At 46.3% G+C, this 22,829-nt stretch overlaps 1 protein-coding gene across 1 annotated transcript in view; it reads right to left on the minus strand.

Moving 5' to 3' along the window:
* Positions 1–12,098, minus strand: part of ITIH2 (inter-alpha-trypsin inhibitor heavy chain 2) — a 39,080-nt gene extending 26,982 nt beyond the window's left edge. Inside the window, exons 1-6 of the mRNA XM_048836650.2 lie at positions 11,948–12,098; positions 10,320–10,394; positions 4,247–4,282; positions 3,047–3,219; positions 2,685–2,789; positions 985–1,147 (exon numbers count right to left, since the gene is read on the minus strand). Coding sequence (XP_048692607.1) covers positions 985–1,147; positions 2,685–2,789; positions 3,047–3,219; positions 4,247–4,282; positions 10,320–10,394; positions 11,948–12,031 — 636 coding nt within the window. The 5' untranslated portion in view covers positions 12,032–12,098. The remainder of the gene's footprint in view (positions 1–984; positions 1,148–2,684; positions 2,790–3,046; positions 3,220–4,246; positions 4,283–10,319; positions 10,395–11,947) is intronic.
* Between the last annotated feature and the right edge of the window lie 10,731 nt (positions 12,099–22,829).

The following is a 22,829-nucleotide window of genomic DNA, read 5'->3' on the forward strand; positions in this document are numbered from 1 at the left end:
TTTAATCCTTGGATCCAAGTTGCAGGTAGTGCAGATTGGACAGTGTGTTGTTTCACGCTCTGGTCTCCAGGAACAGTCCTAGGTGGGTTGCTGGCCAGGGCAGAAGACACTCCCCCACACCCACCTCACCCCTCTGAGCAGAACAAAGTCTGGCCAGTCAGCAAAACAAAACTAAATAAAGCCAAAAGGCTGGGCAATCAGGAAAACCCTGAGTGGCACAGTGCCCCCTGAAAGCTGGCACCCCGATTGCACCAGCCTGGCTGGTCCCATTGCCAAGGGAAGACTGACTGGCAAGTAGTCTCCCCAGCTCCTACGAGTTGTCTGTTCCTGCTGTCGGAGGTAGGGGGAGATTGGATAGTGAGCTGCTTTTCCCTTCTGGAGGGTGTGTGGGGAGACTGGAAATGAAATTGCTTTCCCCTCTAATCCCAGCCCTGGAACCAGAATGTTGGTGGAGCCCTCCTTGGTTCTGCTACTGGGTGGGAGATCAGGCAGCAAGTCAGCTCTGCAGCGGGGAAACAGGATTTAAGGAAGCAATCAATGGGAACATGTCCAAGCCCTCAGTCAGCACGAAGCAGCCCACACTCCGCAACTCGGGAGCATGAGCAGTGAACATTCGCTTAGGGCCTGAGCCAAAGCCCATTGAAGTCAATGAAAATTTATTTTATGCAAAAATCCTGCCTGCTTTTGTAGGCCACTTCACTCTGGAATTAGGGATGGGGATATTTTGAAAGGTGTTATACAAATTAGGGGCAAATCCTGCCTCTCTTACTCACATGAGTCACCCCTACAGACTTCAGTGGGACGACTCATGAGGGAAAAGAGCAGGATGTAGCCCTGAAGTTGTATATAAGTGTGCAGTAGAGTGCATCGCACAAACTGTCACTCACACTCGTATTTTCTGCGAGAACCAACCAACTACGTGCCACTTGCAGTGACCTGGGTGAGAAGCAACACAGAACATTGTAGTCCTTGACTCTCCTGTACCTCTAGGTGCTTTGCAAGTCTTCCAGGCTGCAGAGAGATAACATACTCGTACGATCCCAGCTTCCTCCGTATCACTTCTTGGTAATGAATTTCAAACTGGACCTTCATTCCTCCGGGCACGTTCAGTTCAGCTTTAAAGTTTTCCATGTCAAGGGCACTGCTCCTGGAGGTGTTGTCAAAACACAAAGCTGTATCTCTGTGTGGCAAGCACCCGAATATGAAAACTCACCCAGTACCTGCTTCAGGAATAACACCTGCTTTTCGCTAAAGGCCCGAGTTAATAAATTGCAGGGAGACCTAATAGCTGATTTGGCCTTAAATTTGGCCTCTAAAAGGGAACCACACTTACATATCAACTTAATTAGGCTTTGTCAATTTGAGGGTGGAAACACAAGGTGAGCTCTGGACAAGTTAACTATTGTTCTTGCTGTAGATGAGCATAAACACCTGTCAGGGATGGTCTAGGTATATTTGGTCCTGCCTCAGCATGGGGCAGGGTTACCAATTTGGGGAAGTTTTACCAACTCCTGGAGGTTTCATCACATGACATGATCTTTAATTGAAGATAAATCTTCCATTCCTGGAGACTCCAGGACAATCCTGGAGGATTGCCAATTCTAGCATGGGCGCATGGACTAGATGACCTCTCTAAGTCCCTTCCAGGCCTACCTTTCTATGATAAACCAAACTGGAGATTCAAAGCAATGGAATAGAGCTGATCAGCAATCAGAATGTCTGTTCCGCAGCAAATTCCAAAACTTCCTGCCCAATGAAATGTCCAAAATAATTTAATTTCAAGTCAATTAAAAATATTATTCTGATCTCAACTTTTTGATTTTCTATTATTATAAATTATAATATAACTGTTGAAGTGAAAACTTGTTTCAAAACAAAAAATCAAATTGTTCAGTTTCAATAGGGAATATTTCAGCTTTATCGAAGAGCTTTGTTTCAATTTTTTTCCGAAAGAAAATCTGTTGGAATTTGACACATGCCCACAGAAAGTATCGATTTTGACAAAATGGCATTTTTTACCACAGTCAAAATCAAAACCCAGATCTGAACTTCCACCCTGAATTCTAAGACATTCCAAATCCAGATCAGGATCTAGATTTGAATTTTGCACTTTGACTCCGCCTCTAACATTTGCAGATTGCCGGTTTCTGTTTAAAAAACAAAAACAAATTAAAAGTAGTGGTTGGAGTAGAAGTCTGAATCAGGACTCCTGGGTTCCACTTCTGATTCTGCTACTAAGCTTGGGCTTGTCACATGATGATGAAGTTCACCCTTGTGCAGAGAGCCAGTATAAGTTCTGTGTTCTGATTAAGTCCAATGTAAATCTCAAAATAGAGTGGAAGTGGGATTTAAGTGGTGCATGGACATCATGCTGACCCTATATTTGTAGCATCTTAGCTGTTTCTGGTAAGCACTTCATAAAATAATTACTTAATATATAGGCCCTGATCTGGCAAAACACTTAAATTCTGACTTCAGTGAGACTATTCATGGGCTTAAAGTAAAGCATGTGCTTTGCCGGATCAGGGTCTAAATAAAGACACTGTACTTATGTTCATGAGATTTCCACCAGATATCCTATTTTGGTGTCAGGACACAGACCAGTCCCACAGTCTGGGAGTTAAAGATGCTAATAAAAGGAAAAGGAAGTACAGTAGCATAATAAAGAGGAGAAATCTTTGTACCTTACTATTCCAGCAGCTTTGCCTTTGGCCCTGGCCTGAGCATATTGTTGTCTGGCTGCAGATTTTTCTCTAATTGAACTAGTAAACGTTATGCCATTTATGTTCCTAAGACAGAAAAACACAGACAGATCATCTCAGAGACTATTGTGGAGTTTCTTTATTTTAATGAGAAATCAAGTTGAATCAAACCTGTTCCTAATCCAGTGGGCTCTTTTACTTTAAAAAAGAAACAACAAAGCTTGGAAAAATATTATTTTATATACAATAAAAGTTATGGACACTTTCCCTGTTATCCTTCCACCACCTTCTTATTTGATTATTGAAATTGTCATGCACAGTAGATACAGCTCCCCACTACTTACATAGTAAAGTTGTGAATGAAGGCTCCTTTGGGAATCTGCACATCAAACACCACATTTTGGGAATGTTTAGCTTTATTTTCCACTTTGCTTTGGATCATGGTGTCGACCAAACGGGATGTTATGGTGGACTGAACTTTGTAGCTATAAATACTTATCTTGTCATCACCTGCTACCTGCAATGGAGAAAAGAACTTTGAAAATTTGGGAGAGAGATACACTGGGTATGTTTTGCATGGAGGGATGGTTCAATCCATACTGACAATTACAGTGTCTGTATTTAGCTACATTTCATTACAAAATGGCGCCCTCAATAGATCTTCAACTCTTGTAGATCTTAGGCGTTTGGGAAGAGGTCATCTAACAAGAGAGTACTGTAATATACTGGCCTAGTACATGAGCTCGTATTGCATGCCAGTTTGCTACTTTCTAGTATCTAAAGCTCTTTTGCTTAAGAGGGAGATGGCTGAATTTCTTGTGCAGTAGGTTCTCAGGTTCAATCCCAGCTAGTAATTGTTGTGTCCATGGCTTTGTCTACACACTAAACTGGGTTTCCTTAAACTGGTGCAGACCCGTGTGGAGACTCTTAGGTCAGTTCACCTCAGCTTTAGCCTGTTAACTAATCAAACCAAAATAAGCCTGGTTTAAACAGGACTAAGAGCCTTGCAGCCTTTTGTTCTGGTTTAACTGAACTGGTTTAGAATCGCTCCTTTCATGTAAAACAATTCAGCTTTGAGTGAGGACAAGCCCTGTGTGTATTTCACTAACTCTACATGTAGAAAGGATTGGGATTTATAGGCCTCCTGGAAAAAGTGTGTTTTAGAGAAAGACTTAAATAAGAGAGGGAGGAGGCAACTTGGCAGACCAAGTCAGATGTAAGATCCACCATAGCAGTTCGTTGAGAGGGAGAACAGCATGATTTGCCATGAGGTTTATAAAAATATTGCCTTTTGGGAGGAAGGGAGAGCACGTTTTCCGTTCAGTTTTGTTCTTATTCCGACATCAGTACAATATATATCACTACGAAATCTTGTACCAATCCCCCGAACAGCATTGTGCAAGCAGTCAGCTGTTTGAAGAAAACAGGTTAATACCCGGTCAGTGAAACAAGCAAGGCATTGAACAAACAGCAGGATTGATTTCCAGATAATGGTTAACTGGAAAATCATTTGTCATCATTTTTTTTCCCAGAAAAAAACTCACCAACTCTTCAGAGTCCTCATAGTTTAATGTGCTCCTCTGGGAAGAAAAGAAATAGAGAATGAGACTTCAGCAAGCCTGAGAATTACAGGGCTAGTGGTCATGAATTAGCTATTGAAGGGATCAAAAGCATATTGCCCATATATTGTTTCACAAGATGATCAGAATCAATGAGAGTCACTGGGTTTATTTCTTAGTGTCTGTCTCTTTGCTTTATTTCTTGCACTTAAGGGGTGGATTTTCAAAAGTCCCTGAGGCCCAGATCCTCAAAAGGTGCCTAACTCCCATTGATTTCAAGTACCTTTGACAGGTTTCAGAGTAGCAGCCCTGTTAGTCTGTATCCGCAAAAAGAAAAGGAGGACTTGTGGCACCTTAGAGACTAACCAGTTTATTTGAGCATAAGCTTTCGTGAGCTACAACTCACTTCATCGGATGCATTCAGTGGAAAATACAGTGGGGAGATTTATATACACAGAGAACATGAAACAATGGGTGTTACCAAACACACTATAATGAGAGTGATCAGGTAAGGTGAGCTATTACCAGCAGGAGAGCGGGGAGGGGGGGATGGGGACGGACCTTTGTAGTGATAATCAAGGTGGGCCATTTCCAGCAGTTCCTCAGACTTTCTTGTCCACTGCTGGAAATGGCCTACCTTGATTATCACTACAAAAGGTTTCCCCCCCGCCTCCCGCTGGTAATAGCTCACCTTTTCTGATCACTCTCGTTTCAGCGTGTATGGTGAAAAGGAGGACTTGTGGCACCTTAGAGACTAACAAATTTATTTGAGCACAAGCTTTGCATGGTAACACCCATTGTTTCATGTTCTCTGTGTATATAAATCTCTCCACTGTATTTTCCACTGTATGCATCAGATGAAGTGAGCTGTAGCTCACGAAAGCTTATGCTCAAATAAATTGGTTAGTTTCTAAGGTGTCACAAGTACTCCTTTTCTTTTTTGCAAGTACCTTTGAGTATCTGAGCCTAAGTGAAGCATAAGTTCAATTGGACATCACTGACAATCTGGCTCTGAAACCTAGGGACTTTTGAAAACAAAAGTAGGGCTGATTGAAAAATGTCCATTGAAATGGTTTTCTGATGGAAGTTTGGGATTTTGACAAAATGATTTGTGTGTGCATGCATGTGTGTGTGTGTATGAAAAGGGTTTGCTTTCTGTGGAAAATTTTGAGTTTTTGTACAAAAAGTTCTGGTCAAAAACCAAATCTTTTGCCCCAAACCAAAACTTTTTCGAGGGGGTGGGGGGAATGAAAACTTAAGGTTTTCTGCCAAAAATTTTCAGGTTTCATTGATTTTTCCGATGAAAAGTTGAAATTTTCCATGGAAATTTTAAACAAAATGGATGTGTTTGTTGCTGTTTTCATCCATAAAAATCTGCAGAAAAAATAGTTCTGACCAGCACGACTATTTAAGCCATACAAGGCTTAAAAATAGTAATTAATGAGCTATTTTTTTACTGCCATATGAATATCCCTGTTTGGAATTTATGTCAAGCAGTAGCTACATCTTGTGGCCCGCTCCTGACGCTCTAACAAATTAAACCCATATGAGTGACGCTGGCTCCTTAAATGTGACAAAAACCCAAATTGAGGTAGACAGCAAAAACCATAGAAGAAACTTATAATGATGGGTGGTTCTTTTCCTAACGTCTGGTATCAATTTAGGTCAGTAAATTTGAACGAAGAATTTATTCATGGGTAACTGCAGGATTATGTGCGATGCAGGTAAATCTGGGTGTATAGGGGAGGTGACATTCCTTATAAAGAGATCCTCTAAAGAGTTATAGGTTGGGTAGCTCACCATTTCACTGAGCATAAACATGGCCCAAGTTTGTGTTTGGAAATGCAATGATTTAGGTTTAGGTACACTTAATCATGCCTCAGTGTCGGGAGGCTGGACTAGATGACTTCTTGAGGCTATCTTCCAGCCCTACGTTTCTGTGATTCTAGGAGGAGACAGAGATGGGCCCAAGTTGAACTATTCAGATCCAGATTTTAAATCTCCCAAAGTTTGGTGGTGGCTGCACCTGGGTTTATCCCATTTAAAGCTAAGGACCATGTGCAAAATTTCAAACTGGGTTGAATTTGGAACACCTCCAAGGATTCATAGTGTCAGGAGCCCAGTGTTCAGCTGTTCACTGGATCTAGTGTTTGGTTTGTTCATGTTTCTCGTAGCAATAGGTCAACACCAGAATTTTTATCTAACCCCTCCAAACGTTGGTAGCTGGGATCAAACAGACCCTAGATCCAAACCAACCCTGGTTTTGATTGTGCAAAGCAGAACCCTGGCCAACAAAGTCTTGCAAAAGCAAAACCCAGTGTACTCAGTCCATCTGTAGTTACAAGGATCTGGCCAGTAAGAAGGCTCCATAGTCCCAGATCCAGCAAAAGGCTCATAGCCAAGATTTTCCAAAGTGACTAGAGATTGGTAGGGCATGAATTTTTGGTTGCCCCACACCTTAAAGGACCATGAGTTTTCAGACAGCTCTGAGCTCCTACCCTCTGAAAATCAGATAGTGTCTCAGGTGAGGCATCAATGATAATCTAAGACATGGAAGACCTGGGTTCACGTCCCTGTTCTACCATAGACTTCTTGTCTGAGCCTATTCAAGTCACCAAGTCATTCTGTGTCTTGGGTCCCCATCTGAAAACTAAGGATGAAAGCATTGCCCTACCTCACCAGGGTGTTGTGGGGCTAAATACATTAAAGACTGGGAAGTGCGCAGATACCCAGGAATGGGGGCCAGATAAGTACTTACAACAGACAGAATAGGGGAATATATAAAAGCCCCTTCCAGCTGACCTCCAGATACTTTATTAGACCATCTGTTTTGGACCTAGAGATCTTTGATCTGATGGTGGCAATTCTGTCCCCTCAAAATAAACCAGACCGTGATCTCTAAGGGAATTTAATTTTATTACTGACGTGAATTTTCTGCTGGTGAAAGATGCAGCTGGAATGCAGAACAGAAGCAGCATGGACTTCCTCATACTGCCTCTCTGTTGTGTCTCAAACCCTGACCTGGGGTAACCATCTCTGGTGCAGGAAGGGGACTCAGGTTTCCATGACTCAAGCTAGTCTTTGCCCTCACTGCTGAGACGGCCAACAAAGGGCCTACTGTGACAATGCGGGAGGCGTGGGAGGTGGAAATTTGCCCATTAAGAAATGGACTCCCCCCTGGAGCTGGTTGAAATTTGTCATTCAATATAAATAAAGACGTTTTTATCAAAGGGAAAGTTTCACAGAAATCATTTTGAGTTTCCATTGCTCAGGTTTTCTTTAATGCAACTTGTGTTTTTTGATGATCATTTTATCTGTGGTTTTGAGGGGTTTATTTCCTCTGCCAATTTTCACTTATCCTAGGCCTAGTCTACACATAAGTGATGTATCGCTTTAACTCAGGGGTGGGCAAACTTTTTGGCCTGAGAGCCACATCAGGTTTCTGAAATTATATGGAGCGCTGGTTAGGGGAGGCTGTGCCTCCCCAAACAGCCAGGCATGGCCTGGCCCCCGCCCCCTAACTGCCTCCCCTGCTTCTCGCGCCCTAACGGCCCTCCCGGGACTCCTGCCCCATCCAACCCCCCGTGTTCCCTGTCCCCTGACAGCTCCCCCAGGATCCCTGCCCCATCCATCCCTCCCTGACCCCTGACTGCCCCTGACTGCCCCCCACCGCCCCATCCAACTCCCCCTCTCCTTCCTGACTGCCCCCCCGGGACCCCTGCCCCCATTTAACCCCCCTGTTCCTGCCCTCCGGCTGCCCCGACCCCTATCCACATCCCCGTCCCCTATCCACCACCCCGAACTCCCCTGCCCTCTATCCAACCCCCCCTGCTCCCTGCCCCCTTACCGCGCTGCCTGGAGCTCTGGTGGCTGTCGGCCCGACAGCCGTGCTGCCCAGAGCACCAGGACAGGCAGCCACGCCACCCGGCTGGAGCCAGCCACCCCACCGCGCAGCACAGAGCACCAGGTCAGGCCACGGCTCTGCAGCTGCGCTGCTCAGCAAGAGCTCGCCGCCCCACCACCCAGAGCATTATGCCCGTGGCACAGTGAGCTGAGGCTGCCGGGGACGGGGAGCAGCAGGGGAGGGGCCAGGGGCGAGCCTCACGGGCCAAGAGCTCAGGGGCCGGGCAGGCAGGTCCCGTGGGTCGGATGTGGCCCATGGGCCGTAGTTTGCCCACCTCTGCTTTAACTACACTGTTATAGTTAAAAGTGGTACAACCCATTTCCCCCAGTGTGCATGTTGTTATACTTGGATAAAGGTGTTCATATTGGTATCGCTTTTTTTCATATGGGAAGGGGAATAAGATAGACTGGTATCAGGCTCCTTTATACTGGTACAACAGCATCCATACTCTGGCTTGTGCAGGTATAGCTGTATCGGTTAAAAAAGATCACACCCCTAATTGACATAGTTATACTGGTAAAAACCTGTGTGCAGACCAGGCCCATGTCACTTGGGTCCTGATTCTGCAAGTGTGCATAAGCCTGATTCTCATTTACACTAAAACCCCTTTATACCACTCTGGCGGTGTGAGGTGGTCTTAAGATGGGAATTTACACTCAGTTTAAGGCCTGGAGCAGTGTAAAAGAGCCTTAGGGCTTGTCTACACACCGCCGCAGTGTGGACTACGGGGGTGTGAATTGCAGAGTGCACTAACTTCCCTATGACAGGTTTCAGAGTAGCAACCGTGTTAGTCTGTATTTGCAAAAAGAAAAGGAGGACTTGTGGCACCTTAGAGACGAACCAATTTATTTGAGCATAAGCTTTCGTGAGTTACAGCTTACTTCATCGGATTCACTTCATCACTTCCCTATGTAGACCTTGCTGGCACACACTAAAAGGTACCCGCTACACCTTAACATAGCCCTGTTTGAAACGGGACTACATCAATGCAAACCAAGTTCCTTTTCGTTCACACCAACACGGTCTACATGGAGCAGTTCAAGCACAATGCGTTCACATACTCTCCAATATGCAGCCCTGTCGTCTGCCCTGCAGCACTGTGGAGATAAGCTGTTAGTGTAAATGAGCCTCAGAGCCATATGCCTGTCAACTTTATACACCAGGAGTATTCCCATTTAACTCAATGGGACCTTTCACATGCATGACATTAAACCTGGCCCCAATCCTGCAAACACGTATCCACATGCTTCACTTTTGTCCCATGAGCAATCTTATTGCCGTTAATGGGATTACGCATGGTCGTGAAGTTATTAAGTGTTTGCAGGATTGGGGCCAGGTGGCTTTTCCCCCCTCCAAAATAAAAATAAAATGTTAATTTTTTGAAAACTTTAAATTTTTAAATTAAAAAGTCTTTTGATAAGCTTTTGATATAAAAATCATTCCACAGAAAACTTTTAAAAATCCATCTATTTCAATAACTGACAGAACCAAATGATCAGCAATATAGTCACCAAAAAGAAAAGAAAAGAAACGAAAAGAAAAGAAAAGAAAAGAAACTCTTTTGACAACTTCTACTGATCCACCAAGTACTTTTCACAGACAGCACTGAGCAACGATCACCTGTGATTGGTTTCCCATTGACCTAACCTGGAACCAGTAGCCAATCAGCAGGGCTGGAAGAAACCATACCACATTACCAATTCCTGAGCCCTAGGTTTTTCTGGACATTTTGGCGCCAATTCTGCAATCAGGTTTCACCTGGGCACACCCCTCCTCTGCATGGAGCTCCTTTGAAGTCAAAGGGACTTTTCACATGCATGAAGTTAAATGAGTGTAGTGTTCTGATTAATTATTTGTACTGTGGTTGCTCCTGGGGACTCCAATCAGGTCCTGGCCCCATGTGCCAAGCGCTGTACAAACAAAGAGTTCTTGCCCAAAGCAGCACCCACCAGGCTCATGCATGCATGGATCCTCCCGAGTACCCCTGATTGCAGAATTGTGGCCTTTGTAATGGAACATCAGTCATTTGCTTCAAAATATTTTTCTTTTCAGTCCTCTCTCTCTCTCTCTCTCTCTCTCTCTCTCTCTCTCTCTCTCTCTCTCTCTCTCTTCACCTTCTCTCCTCCCCGTTTCTAAATTTTATGGTTACTGTACCTGGTACCTGCCATTTCTAGTCATGGGCTTTGACAGAAATCCATCGAGCTCCAGGTCAAACAAGTTCTCCAGATCCTAAAGGAGACACAGGGAAACAGTAAAGTGTTCACCTCACGGCAGATTTCACTTTCAGAGCTCTCTGTTTCAGAACTGGCAACACACTCATTGAAGATATGATAACAGAACAGATGCAGAAAACAAATCCATAGCATTTGCCCATAACTTCAGCGTTTGTTGCAGATAGATTTTAGTTTGTCATCTTGGGGCTTGATTCATCCCTCCAGTTTTGTGCTAGTGTGAATTTAGTTCCTGCTAGGTGCAAGTGGGGAGCTGAGAGGAATTACGATTCTGCGCGTCACAGTTCCTTCCCAGGGCAACAGATCTATAGCCACTCCCCTTGCACAGTGATGAATCTCCAGGCTCCATCTACCCCATTATTTAATATGATCACTCTTGGCCTCCACATGGGGCTATTACTTCTGAAGCAAGGACATATCTCAGGGGGCCTGAAATATCCATAAAGTACAATAGGCAGATTTACAACACAGTGGGCCCAATCCTGGCCTTCAGTGTGGACTGACACAGATTCTGTCCTCATTTACACCAGGGTCCAGAGTAACGCCATTGAAGCCAGTGAAGTTATTCTGGTTTTACATCAGTGTCACTGAGAGCAAAATTTGGCTCCTTGACATTAGAAGGAGCTACTCCAGATTTACACAAGCAAGAAGGAAATAGGCCTAGTATTTTGTACCCAATACAGAACAATCAGGATCAACAATCTCATCATGTCATTAAAAACATTGTACCACAAAAGAGAAAACATATCTGTCTAACTAATTATTATTAACATTGGAGAGGGACACTAAACAACACAGAGCTTCAGACCATCCTTGCCTTCTGCACCATAATGTTTCAAATGTGCCCAATAGTAGAGTTTGGGTGAGAACTGTAACAATCAGACCCGGATCTGAACTCCCCTGAGAATCTGAAAGCATTTGGGTCCAGAGATTTAGTTCAGCTCAGGTCTAGAATTATGACTTTATTTAGAAATGTATTAAGGAACTGCTCATTGGCCCTGGTCCATTAACATCAATGGGAGTGTGATAGAAGGCGGCGGATAGAAAACAGGCCTGATTCTGCAGTCCCCTAATATGTCTATTATTAAGCACCGACACTGCTCCGCTGTATATAAGACACACATTCCCTCTCTGGAGGAGCATACATTTTAAGGCCTCGACTCTGCAATTAGACCTGTGCAGGCAAAGACCTTAGCCCATGTGAAGCCTCCCAAAGCTGGAGAGGATCTGCGCTGCTACACTGAGCCAGTTTCAGGATCGGGGCCTGCAAGACAGGCAAAGCTCAGACGAGAACGGGAATTCTGCCTGAGTAAGTCTAGCCAATAGCTACCCCTAATTTAATATAGGCATATTAAAGAGCAATACTGGGAATGGAAGACAAGAAGCTGTTATCCGGATGATACATGATTATAGCAGAAGGAAAAAGAAATTAAGAGGTAGCAGCAAAACTATTAAGAGAAGCAACAGACCTGATCCTGTGCTCATCAGTAGGAGCTCGGATATTGACTTCAGCGAGTATAATAGGATCAGAACCCCTGTGGAATTACTTACATCTGGGATTTCGTCGATGACGAGATCAAAACTTCGTATTTCAGAAACAACGAATAAAAGCAGAAAGCAAATCAGCTGCTTCATTGTCTCCCTGCTTGCTTCCCAAGAGCTGCTCGCATAGGGGCTGGATAGCGGATCTCTTCTTCTCTGAGCCAAGTTCAAGGAAAAGACTGGAACTTATGCAGTATTTTGAACAAAATTTTGAAATGCTGACTTTGTTCAGGCCCCCGGTAAATATTTACCCTGTAATGCAACCCAGAGCTGAGGGGGCATGGGCGAGGGTTGTGCAAATATGGGTCACGCAGCCATACCCCTGATAACAGCTTAGCACCGGATAGGCTCCATTCTTGCCTTTGGATATTCCTGGAGGGTTTAACTAATTTGCTGCTAGATGCAGGTTTTGGAGAATTGAAAATGGGAAAGATCAAAGTGAAAGCTGACTTGAAATAAATCTGTTTACAGTAAACAAGGCAATAGCCAGTTCTCAAAGATACTGATGGAATAATACTCTGCCCGTCTATGAGGCTGCAAACCCCTGCAAACCCCTGAATGTTCGTAGTAATAGCAGCTGCCAGCCATCCTGAGAAAGAAAGCTCCGCCTGGCTTCTTAGTGAATAAATATTTAATACACACACAAACGTTTACAGACAGCATTCAGAAAATTTCTGAATAACTTCTTAAACAAAACTATTGGACATTAAACTGGTTTTTGTTCCTTCCACCGACGTCCCAGCTTTGTTGCTGTTACATAATTCAGTGCAAAGTTTCAACACTTTTATATTTTAGGACACACAGACAGACATATTGCACTCTGATCTGCTTAACAATGATTTCTCAGTCTCTTTAGTGTGGCCTAAAAATAAGCATGTATGTCCCCTGGATCCTCTAAAGCCTGAAGAGGATAGCTGCCTCTGAACTGCCCTCCAAACATGTCCACAAGCAACAGCCCAAAGATCCTTGCAGCTAACAGCAGTTGGCTGTCAGGAGGGAGGGATCGCTCAATGGTTTGAGCATCAGCCTGCTAAACCCAGGGTTGTGAGTTCAATTCTTGAGGGGGCCATTTAGAGGTCTGGGGTGAAAAAATTGGGGATTGGTCCTGCTTTGAGCAGGGGGATGGATTTAGGTGACCTTCTGAGGTCCCTTCCAACCCTGATATTCTATGATTTCCAGTGCCCAGACTAAGAAACAACTGTCTTTTGAGTTTCTAGCAAAATAAGGAATCCATGGCCTGTATCCGAAGTGGTAGAGGTATGAGGATACAACAGACACGTCTATTGCTTCTGCATCAGTCACCCACTAACTCCACAGAGCTGTCTTCAACTTCCATATTTAGAACCTTTTCTCCCTGAGCTTTGATCAACTCAGCTCTCAGATTGTGAATGTGTGGAACCTGCAAGACTCCTTGCTGTGAAATGGAGCCCCCTCCAGGCTCACAGCTTGGGCTGTCACCCCAGGGTAGGTGGGGGCTCCAGCTGTGAGTCCCATGTGGCTGTCAGTGCCCCACACTCAGCTGTCAGTTCCCCACAATGCTCCACTTCAGTCCATGCAAGTGCTCCTGGTGAGGACACACACAACTGGAAGAAGGAGAGTAGTGTGGACACCAACATCAGTTGAATTACTGTGGTGGCTGTAGATTGACCTAAATTAAGTTGACCTAATATTGTAGTGTAGACAAGCCCTAAGAGAAGTGAAAAAACAGTAAGGTGAGTTGAAGTGACCCTGCATAGTTGCAGGCCCCCTATATAGTGAGGAATAGGAACCCTAGCGGAAACAAGAGTTGGGGGAAAAGTTTTGGTCAAAACTTCTTTTCAGATAAAAATGCACATTTGGCAACACAAACATTTTGTGACTTCATGTCACTTTCACCTAATTGTTTAGGAAAAAAACACTCAGAAATAATCAAAATGTTTCATTTCAACATTTGCAGAATAAAATGGTTTGATTTTTTAGTTTGAAACAAAATTTTCTTTCAAAATTTCCTTTAATTGTAGTTTAAAAAATGCAGAAACCATTTAGAAATGGTCAAAATCCAAATGAAACATTTTGATTCTGTCAAAATGTTTTGTTCAGCCTAAACCAATTTTCTGCGTTTACTTTTAAAAATTGCCAACAAACGGAAAAATCTGTTATTCAGACAGCTCTAGTGTAGACAAGGCTCTGTTAGCTTCCTGCATTTTGACCACCATGCCACCCACAGTTTGGACTGGAGTTATGGATGTTCAGAGTTAGGGATGATCTAAGAAAATCAGGCCAATGTCATTCTAAGTGACCTGTCTCAGGTTGCACAGAAAGGCAGTCAGAGATGCCAGATCAGACTCTAACCCCTAACTGTTGCGTATTTGAAAACTGGTTTGGAATTGTAAGCTGTCATGTTAATTTGTAAGGGATTTCCTGATTCTGCTTGCAGGCTAGGGGGTTCTGCAGGGAAGCAGGAGATCTGGGCCAAGCAGCTACAGCAGTCACTCTGCAGCCAGATGGCCTAGAACAAGGCAGGGAGAGTTGTACATCTCTGCTTTAGAGAACTGTCTAGTTTGTCTCTCTGTTGTGGGGTTCTTATGTGTTATTCTGGATTCTCAGAAATAAAGTAGTGTTACATTGTAACCTTCCAGCAAGAGCATTTTATGTTTTTATCTAATTTCTCTGTGTGTATGCCCTGAACATGTAAACTAAGGCCTGGTCTATACACAGCTTTGTATGGGTATAACAATTTCAGCTAGGGGTGTGATTTCTTACCAATATAATTATACCTACACAAGCTTTAGTAAGGACACACTTGTACTGGTACAAAAGTGTAGCTTATTTCCCTTCCTGTGTGAAAATAAACTATACCAGCATAATCACCGGGATAATTGCATCCACACCTGGGGCACTGTGCTGCTTGAACTATATTGGGGCAGTTAAAGTGGTGCAACTCTTATGTGTAGACAAGACCCTGGTCCTGTAAGCTTGTTCAGCCGGTTTCTTTGAAAACTCAGGGAGACCCTCTGCATAAATCACCATTTAACAGTGTGCAGCATTGGGGCCTAAAGGATTTTCCTTTAAAAACTGACTTCCTGCCTTTCTGTGTTTTACTTTTCCGCCTGTATAAGGCGTTCCCCCCCCAAACCATTGTGGGTTAATTCTTATGTGGAAATATCAAACCCATGTGATGTGTAACCACTAGATGGCATGAACTGCTCAAAGATCATTTCCAAAAGAGCCTGGAAATGCTCAGACAAACAGAGCCCAGGGCACTCCGGGAATCTCCATCACTGGAGATTTTTAAGAGCAGGTTAGACAAACACTTGTCAGGGCTGGTCTAATATTTAGTCCCGCCATGAGTGCAGGGGACTGGAGTAGGTGACCTCTGGAGGTCCCTTCCAGTCCTATGAGTCTATGAATGTATTAAACAGAGCTAGATAAACTTTCCAGTGGTGAGAAAAATCTCATAATATACGTAGTTGCTAATTAGATTGTACAAGTCACTACTAAATACGAGCCCTGCTCACCCTTCCTGGTAAGATTGCAAGACGCACTCCATTCTAGGGGCTAAATTCTATCAGCAAATGCTCATGGACAGCTCCTGGTGAAGTCAATGTGAGTCACGGGTTGTCACAGGATGACTAGCACCTTTAAGAGGTAGTGGGGCCAGCCCCACCTGTGCCTTGCTCAGCTCCCTAAATGGGGAAAGTTATTGCAGCCACAGGCAGGTAGGTCATATAACTAAATCAGTCCCAGGCCTAGTGATGACAGAGAAGCCAGTGATGACAGAGAGCCAGGGAGGAGACAGTGAGTAGATCATTTGAAAGAGGCTTGCCGGCCGAGGGGGTGAGGAGAGGATTAAAAGGATTGAAAGGGGCCAGCTCTGACACTGGCCAAGAAGGAGAGCAGTGAGACTCCTGACCTATGTGGGGAAGCCTACGAGAAGTATCTTAGGCTGTGCCTGCACTGCAGACCGTTTGCCGCGGTGTTTTGCTACGCACTACAGTGAAAAACAGGCTGCTTCCCTTCTGTGGTGTGTAGCTACGCATGTCAGTGAAAGGCTCTTTCAAGGCCGGGGGAAAGCTGTGGGGAAAGTGTCCAGCAGCAGGGAGCTGCCAGAGCCTTTCCCCACTGCCAGAGTCTTTCTCTGCTGCTGGAGCCTTTCCCTGCAGTGGAATAGAGAGCCAGGTAGGGTACTTACCCACAGGGTTCAGGTGTAATTTGACTCACCTAAGCAGTGCCTCACTGCCTACATCGCCATTTATACCATGCTAGGAGGGTGTGTAGTGTATGTATTCTATACACCACCAGAAGGAGTGTGCAGTGGATAGGCACCAATTCTGTAGGTGCTCCAGCCCCGGAGCACTCATGGGAAAAAAACAGTGGGTCCTTAGCACCCACCGTCAGCCCCACTGATCAGCGACTCCCCCTCCCTCGCAGCGCCTCCCGCCCACCATGTGTCAGCTGTTTAGCGGTGTGCAGGAGGTGCTGGGGGGGGGGCCAAATTGCACCTGGAGCTGCAGCTAGCCAGAGATGTCAAGAGTAACAAGAAGGGTTTCTTCAGGTATGTTGGCAACAAGAAGAAAGCCAAGGAATGTGTGGGCCCCTTACTGAATGAGGGAGGCAAACTAGTGACAGAGGATGTGGAAAAAGCTAATGAACTCACTGCTTTTTTTGCCTCTGTTTTCACTAACAAGGTCAGCTCCCAGACTGCTACGCTGGGCATCACAAAATGGGGAAGAGATGGACAGCCCTCTGTGGAGATAGAGGTGGTTAGGGACTATTTAGAAAAGCTGGACGTGCACAAGTCCATGGGGCCGGACGAGTTGCATCCGAGAGTGCTGAAGGAACTGGCGGCTGTGATTGCAGAGCCATTGGCCATTATCTTTGAAAAGTCGTGGCGAACCGGGGAAGTCCCGGATGACTGGAAAAAGGCTAATGTAGTGCCAATCTTTAAAAAAGGGAAGAAGGAGGATCCTGGGAACTACAGGCCAGTCAGCCTCACTTCAGTCCCTGGAAAAATCATGGAGCAGGTCCTCAAAGAATCAATCCTGAAGCACTTGCATGAGAGGAAAGTGATCAGGAACAGCCAGCATGGATTCACCAACGGAAGGTCATGCCTGACTAATCTAATCGCCTTCTATGATGAGATTACTGGTTCTGTGGATGAAGGGAAAGCAGTGGATGTATTGTTTCTTGACTTTAGCAAAGCTTTTGACATGGTCTCCCACAGTATTCTTGTCAGCAAGTTAAGGAAGTATGGGCTGGATGAATGCACTACAAGGTGGGTAGAAAGCTGGCTAGATTGTCGGGCTCAACGGGTAGTTATCAATGGCTCCATGTCTAGTTGGCAGCCGGTATCAAGTGGAGTGCCCCAAGGGTCGGTCCTGGGGCCGGTTTTGTTCAATATCTTCATAAATGATCTGGAGGATGGTGTGGATTGCAATCTCAGCAAATTTGCGGATGATACTAAACTGGGAGGAGTGGTAGATACGCTGGAGGGGAGAGATAGGATACAGAAGGACCTAGACAAATTGGAGGATTGGGCCAAAAGAAATCTGATGAGGTTCAATAAGGATAAGTGCAGGGTCCTGCACTTAGGACGGAAGAACCCAATGCACAGCTACAGACTAGGGACCGAATGGCTAGGCAGCAGTTCTGCGGAAAAGGACCTAGGGGTGACAGTGGACGAGAAGCTGGATATGAGTCAGCAGTGTGCCCTTGTTGCCAAGAAGGCCAATGGCATTTTGGGATGTATAAGTAGGGGCATAGCGAGCAGATCGAGGGACGTGATCGTTCCCCTCTATTCGACATTGGTGAGGCCTCATCTGGAGTACTGTGTCCAGTTTTGGGCCCCACACTACAAGAAGGATGTGGATAAATTGGAGAGAGTCCAGCGAAGGGCAACAAAAATGATTAGGGGTCTGGAACACATGACTTATGAGGAGAGGCTGAGGGAGCTGGGATTGTTTAGCCTGCAGAAGAGAAGAATGAGGGGGGATTTGATAGCTGCTTTCAACTACCTGAAAGGGGGTTCCAAAGAGGATGGCTCTAGACTGTTCTCAATGGTATCAGATGACAGAACGAGGAGTAATGGTCTCAAGCTGCAGTGGGGGAGGTTTAGATTGGATATTAGGAAACACTTTTTCACTAAGAGGGTGGTGAAACACTGGAATGCGTTACCTAGGGAGGTGGTAGAATCTCCTTCCTTAGAGGTTTTTAAGGTCAGGCTTGACAAAGCCCTGGCTGGGATGATTTAACTGGGAATTGGTCCTGCTTCGAGCAGGGGGTTGGACTAGATGACCTTCTGGGGTCCCTTCCAACCCTTATATTCTATGATTCTATGATTCTAAGGGAAGGAGTGAGAGCAGGATGCGCTCAGGGGAGGGGGTGGAATGGGGGCTGGGAGAGGCGGGGTGGGGATGGAGCAGGGATGGGAAGAGGCGGGGTGGGGATGGGGCTTTGGGGGAAGGGTGGAGTTGGGGCGAGGTGGGGCTCCAGCACCCCCAGGGAAAGTGGAACGTCAGCGCGTATGGTGCAGTGTAGACGTACCCTTACAGAGGCCCTAGAAGGAGGGCTGTAGCACTCCTGGCTCAGGGAGGGGGAATCTACCTGAATTAGCACAGGAGGACAGTTGTGAGAACTTTGAATCAAGGGGAAACAAGGGGTGGACTTGAGAGGCTAATCATTAATAGAGAAGCTGTCAGAGACTAAGCCCTGGTCTACACTAGGACTTTAGGTCGAATTTAGCAGCGTTAAATCGATTTAAACCTGCACCCGTCCACACAATGAAGCCCTTTATTTCGACTTAAAGGGCTCTTAAAATCGATTTCCTTACTCCACCCCTGACAAGTGGATTAGCGCTTAAATCGAAGTTGCTGGCTCGAATTTGGGGTACTGTGGACACAATTCGATGGTATTGGCCTCCGGGAGCTATCCCAGAGTGCTCCATTCTGACCGCTCTGGACAGCGCTCTCAACTCAGATGCACTGGCCAGGTAGACAGGAAAAGAACCGCGAACTTTTGAATCTCATTTCCTGTTTGGCCAGCGTGGCAAGCTGCAGGTGACCATGCAGAGCTCATCAGCACAGGTGACCATGATGGAGTCCCAGAATCGCAAAAGAGCTCCAGCATGGACTGAACGGGAGGTACGGGATCTGATCGCTGTTTGGGGAGAGGAATCCGTGCTATCAGAACTCCGTTCCAGTTTTCGAAATGCCAAAACCTTTCTGAAAATCTCCCAGGGCATGAAGGACAGAGGCCATAACAGGGACCCGAAGCAGTGCCGCGTGAAACTGAAGGAGCTGAGGCAAGCCTACCAGAAAACCAGAGAGGCGAACAGCCGCTCTGGGTCAGAGCCCCAAACATGCCGCTTCTATGATGAGCTGCATGCCATTTTAGGGGGTTCAGCCACCACTACCCCAGCCGTGTTGTTTGACTCCTTCAATGGAGATGGAGGCAATACAGAAGTAGGTTTTGGGGACGAAGAAGATGATGATGAGGAGGTTGTAGATAGCTCACAGCAAGCAAGCGGAGAAACCGGTTTTCCCGACAGCCAGGAACTGTTTCTCACCCTAGACCTGGAGCCAGTACCCCCCGAACCCACCCAAGGCTGCCTCCTGGACTCAGCAGGCGGAGAAGGGACCTCTGGTGAGTGTACCTTTTAAAATGCTATACATGGTTTAAAAGCAAGCATGTGAAAGGATTACTTTGCCGTGGCATTTGCGGTTCTGCCTTTGCAAAAGGTTTCTGGGGAGGGCAGCCTTATTTCGTCCTTCATGGTAGGACACTTTACCACTCCAGGCCAGCAACACGTACTGGGGAATCACTGTAGAACAAAGCATTGCAGTGTATGTTTGCTGGCATTCAACCAAAATCCGTTCACGCGGTGGGAGGAGGCAAAATGCGACCTTGTAACGAAAGCACATGTGCTATGTATGTAATGTTAACAGCAAGGTTTACCCTGAAAGAGTGTAGCGACTGTTTTATAAAATGTGTCTTTTTAAATACCGCTGTCCCTTTTTTTTTCTCCACCAGCTGCATGTGTTTCAATGATCACAGGATCTTCTCCTTCCCAGAGGCTAGTGAAGCTTAGAAAGAAAAAAAAACGCACTCGTGATGAAATGTTCTCCGAGCTCATGCTGTCCTCCCACACTGACAGAGCACAGACGAATGCGTGGAGGCAAATAATGTCAGAGTGCAGGAAAGCACAAAATGACCGGGAGGAGAGGTGGAGGGCTGAAGAGAGTAAGTGGCGGGCTGAAGAGAGTAAGTGGCGGGCTGAAGACAGGGCTGAAGCTCAAAGGTGGCGGCAGCGTGATGAGAGGAGGCAGGATTCAATGCTGAGGCTGCTGCAGGACCAAACCAGTATGCTCCAGTGTATGGTTGAGCTGCAGCAAAGGCAGCTGGAGCACAGACTGCCACTGCAGCCCCTCTGTAACCAACCGCCCTCCTCCCCAAGTTCCATAGCCTCCACACCCAGACGCCCAAGAATGCGGTGGGGGGGCCTCCGGCCAACCAGCCACTCCACCACAGAGGATTGCCCAAAAAAAAGAAGGCTGTCATTCAATAAATTTTAAAGTTGTAAACTTTTAAAGTGCTGTGCTTAAAGTGCTGTGTGGCATTTTCCTTCCCTCCTCCACCACCCCTCCTGGGATACCTTGGTAGTCATCCCCCTATTTGTGTGATGAATGAATAACGAATGCATGACTGTGAAGCAGCAATGACTTTATTGGCTCTGCAAGCAATGATTAAAGGGAGGAGGGGAGGGTGGTTAGCTTACAGGGAAGTAGAGTGAACCAAGGGGTGGGGGGGTTCATCAAGGAGAAACAAACAGAACTTTCACACCGTAGCCTGGCCAGTCATGAAACTGTTTTTCAAAGCTTCTCTGATGCATACCGCGCCCTCCTGTGCTCTTCTAACCGCCCTGGTGTCTGGCTGCGCGTAATCAGCAGCCAGGCGATTTGCCTCAACCTCCCACCCCGCCATAAACGTCTCCCCCTTACTCTCACAGATATTGTGGAGCACACAGCAAGCAGTAATAACAGTGGGAATATTGGTTTCGCTGAGGTCTAAGCGAGTCAGTAAACTGCACCAGCGCGCCTTTAAACGTCCAAATGCACATTCTACCACCATTCTGCACTTGCTCAGCCTGTAGTTGAACAGCTCCTGACCACTGTCCAGGCTGCCTGTGTACGGCTTCATGAGCCATGGCATTAAGGGGTAGGCTGGGTCCCCAAGGATACATATAGGCATTTCAACATCCCCAACAGTTATTTTCTGGTCTGGGAATAAAGTCCCTTCCTGCAGCTTTTGAAACAGACCAGAGTTCCTGAAGATGTGAGCATCATGCACCTTTCCCGGCCATCCCACGTTGATGTTGGTGAAACGTCCCTTGTGATCCACCAGAGCTTGCAGCACTATCGAAAAGTACCCCTTGCGGTTTATGTACTCGGCGGCTTGGTGCTCCGGTGCCAAGATAGGGATATGGGTTCCATCTATAGCCCCACCACAGTTAGGGAATCCCATTGCAGCAAAGCCATCCACTATGACCTGCACATTTCCCAGGGTCACTACCCTTGATATCAGCAGATCTTTGATTGCGTGGGCTACTTGCATCACAGCAGCCCCCACAGTAGATTTGCCCACTCCAAATTGATTCCCAACTGACCGGTAGCTGTCTGGCGTTGCAAGCTTCCACAGGGCTATCGCCACTCGCTTCTCAACTGTGAGGGCTGCTCTCATCTTGGTATTCATGCGCTTCAGGGCAGGGGAAAGCAAGTCACAAAGTTCCATGAAAGTGCCCTTACGCATGCGAAAGTTTCGTAGCCACTGGGAATCGTCCCAGACCTGCAACACTATGCGGTCCCACCAGTCTGTGCTTGTTTCCCGAGCCCAGAATCGGCGTTCCACAGCATGAACCTGCCCCATTAGCACCATGATGCATGCATTGTCAGGGCCCATGCTTTCAGAGAAATCTGTGTCCATGTCCTGATCACTCACGGGACCGCGCTGAGGTCGCCTCCTCGCCCGGTATCGCGTTGCCATGTTCTGGTGCTGCGTATACTGCTGAATAATGCGTGTGGTGGTTAATGTGCTCCTAATTGCCAAAGTGAGCTGAGCGGGCTCCATGCTTGCCGTGGTATGGCGTCCGCACAGAAAAAAGGCGCGGAACGATTGTCTGCCGTTGCTCTGACGGAGGGAGGGGCGACTGACGACACGGCTTACAGGGTTGGCTTCAGGGAGCTAAAATCAACAAAGGGGGTGCCTGTACATCAAGGAGTATTTCAGGCAGGACTGCACGGAGGGTTCCAATAAGAAATGGTGCACCTAAGTTATCGTTGTTATTGGAACAAGGAGGTTAGCCTGGCCTCTGATTGATACATGGCTAGATTTACCTCGCTGCACCTTCTCTGTGAGTGACTGCAGTGTGACCTAGAGGAATGAGTCCCCTAGACAGGGGAGGAGGCAAATGAGTACAAAACAAATCTGGTCTATTTCTTGTTTTGACCCACTCCATCTATCTTTTACATCTTTGGCTGGCAGCAGACGGTGCAGAAGGACTGCATGCCATCCACATCTCATGGCTGCTCGGCAGAAGATGGTACAGTACGACTGCTAGCCATCCCCATCTCTTGCCTGCCTGGCAGAAGATGGTGCAATACGACTGCTAGCAATCCTCATCTCTTGCCTGCCTGGCAGAAGATGGTACAGTACGACTGCTAGCAGTCCGTATCGCCTGCCCGCTCACCATAAGACGGTTCAATAGGACTGACTGCAGGACTAAAGAGAATGACCTGGTCAAGTCACTCCAAATTTAGTCCCTGCGCCCATGTCTGCCCAGGCGCTCCCAGCCGACGCGGCCAGGAGCACCTCGGACACGATGAGGATGACTACCAATCGTATTGCACCGTCTGCTGCC

Source organism: Caretta caretta, chromosome 1 (genome assembly GCF_965140235.1).
Source record: "Caretta caretta isolate rCarCar2 chromosome 1, rCarCar1.hap1, whole genome shotgun sequence".
Lineage (NCBI taxonomy): Eukaryota > Metazoa > Chordata > Testudines > Cheloniidae > Caretta > Caretta caretta.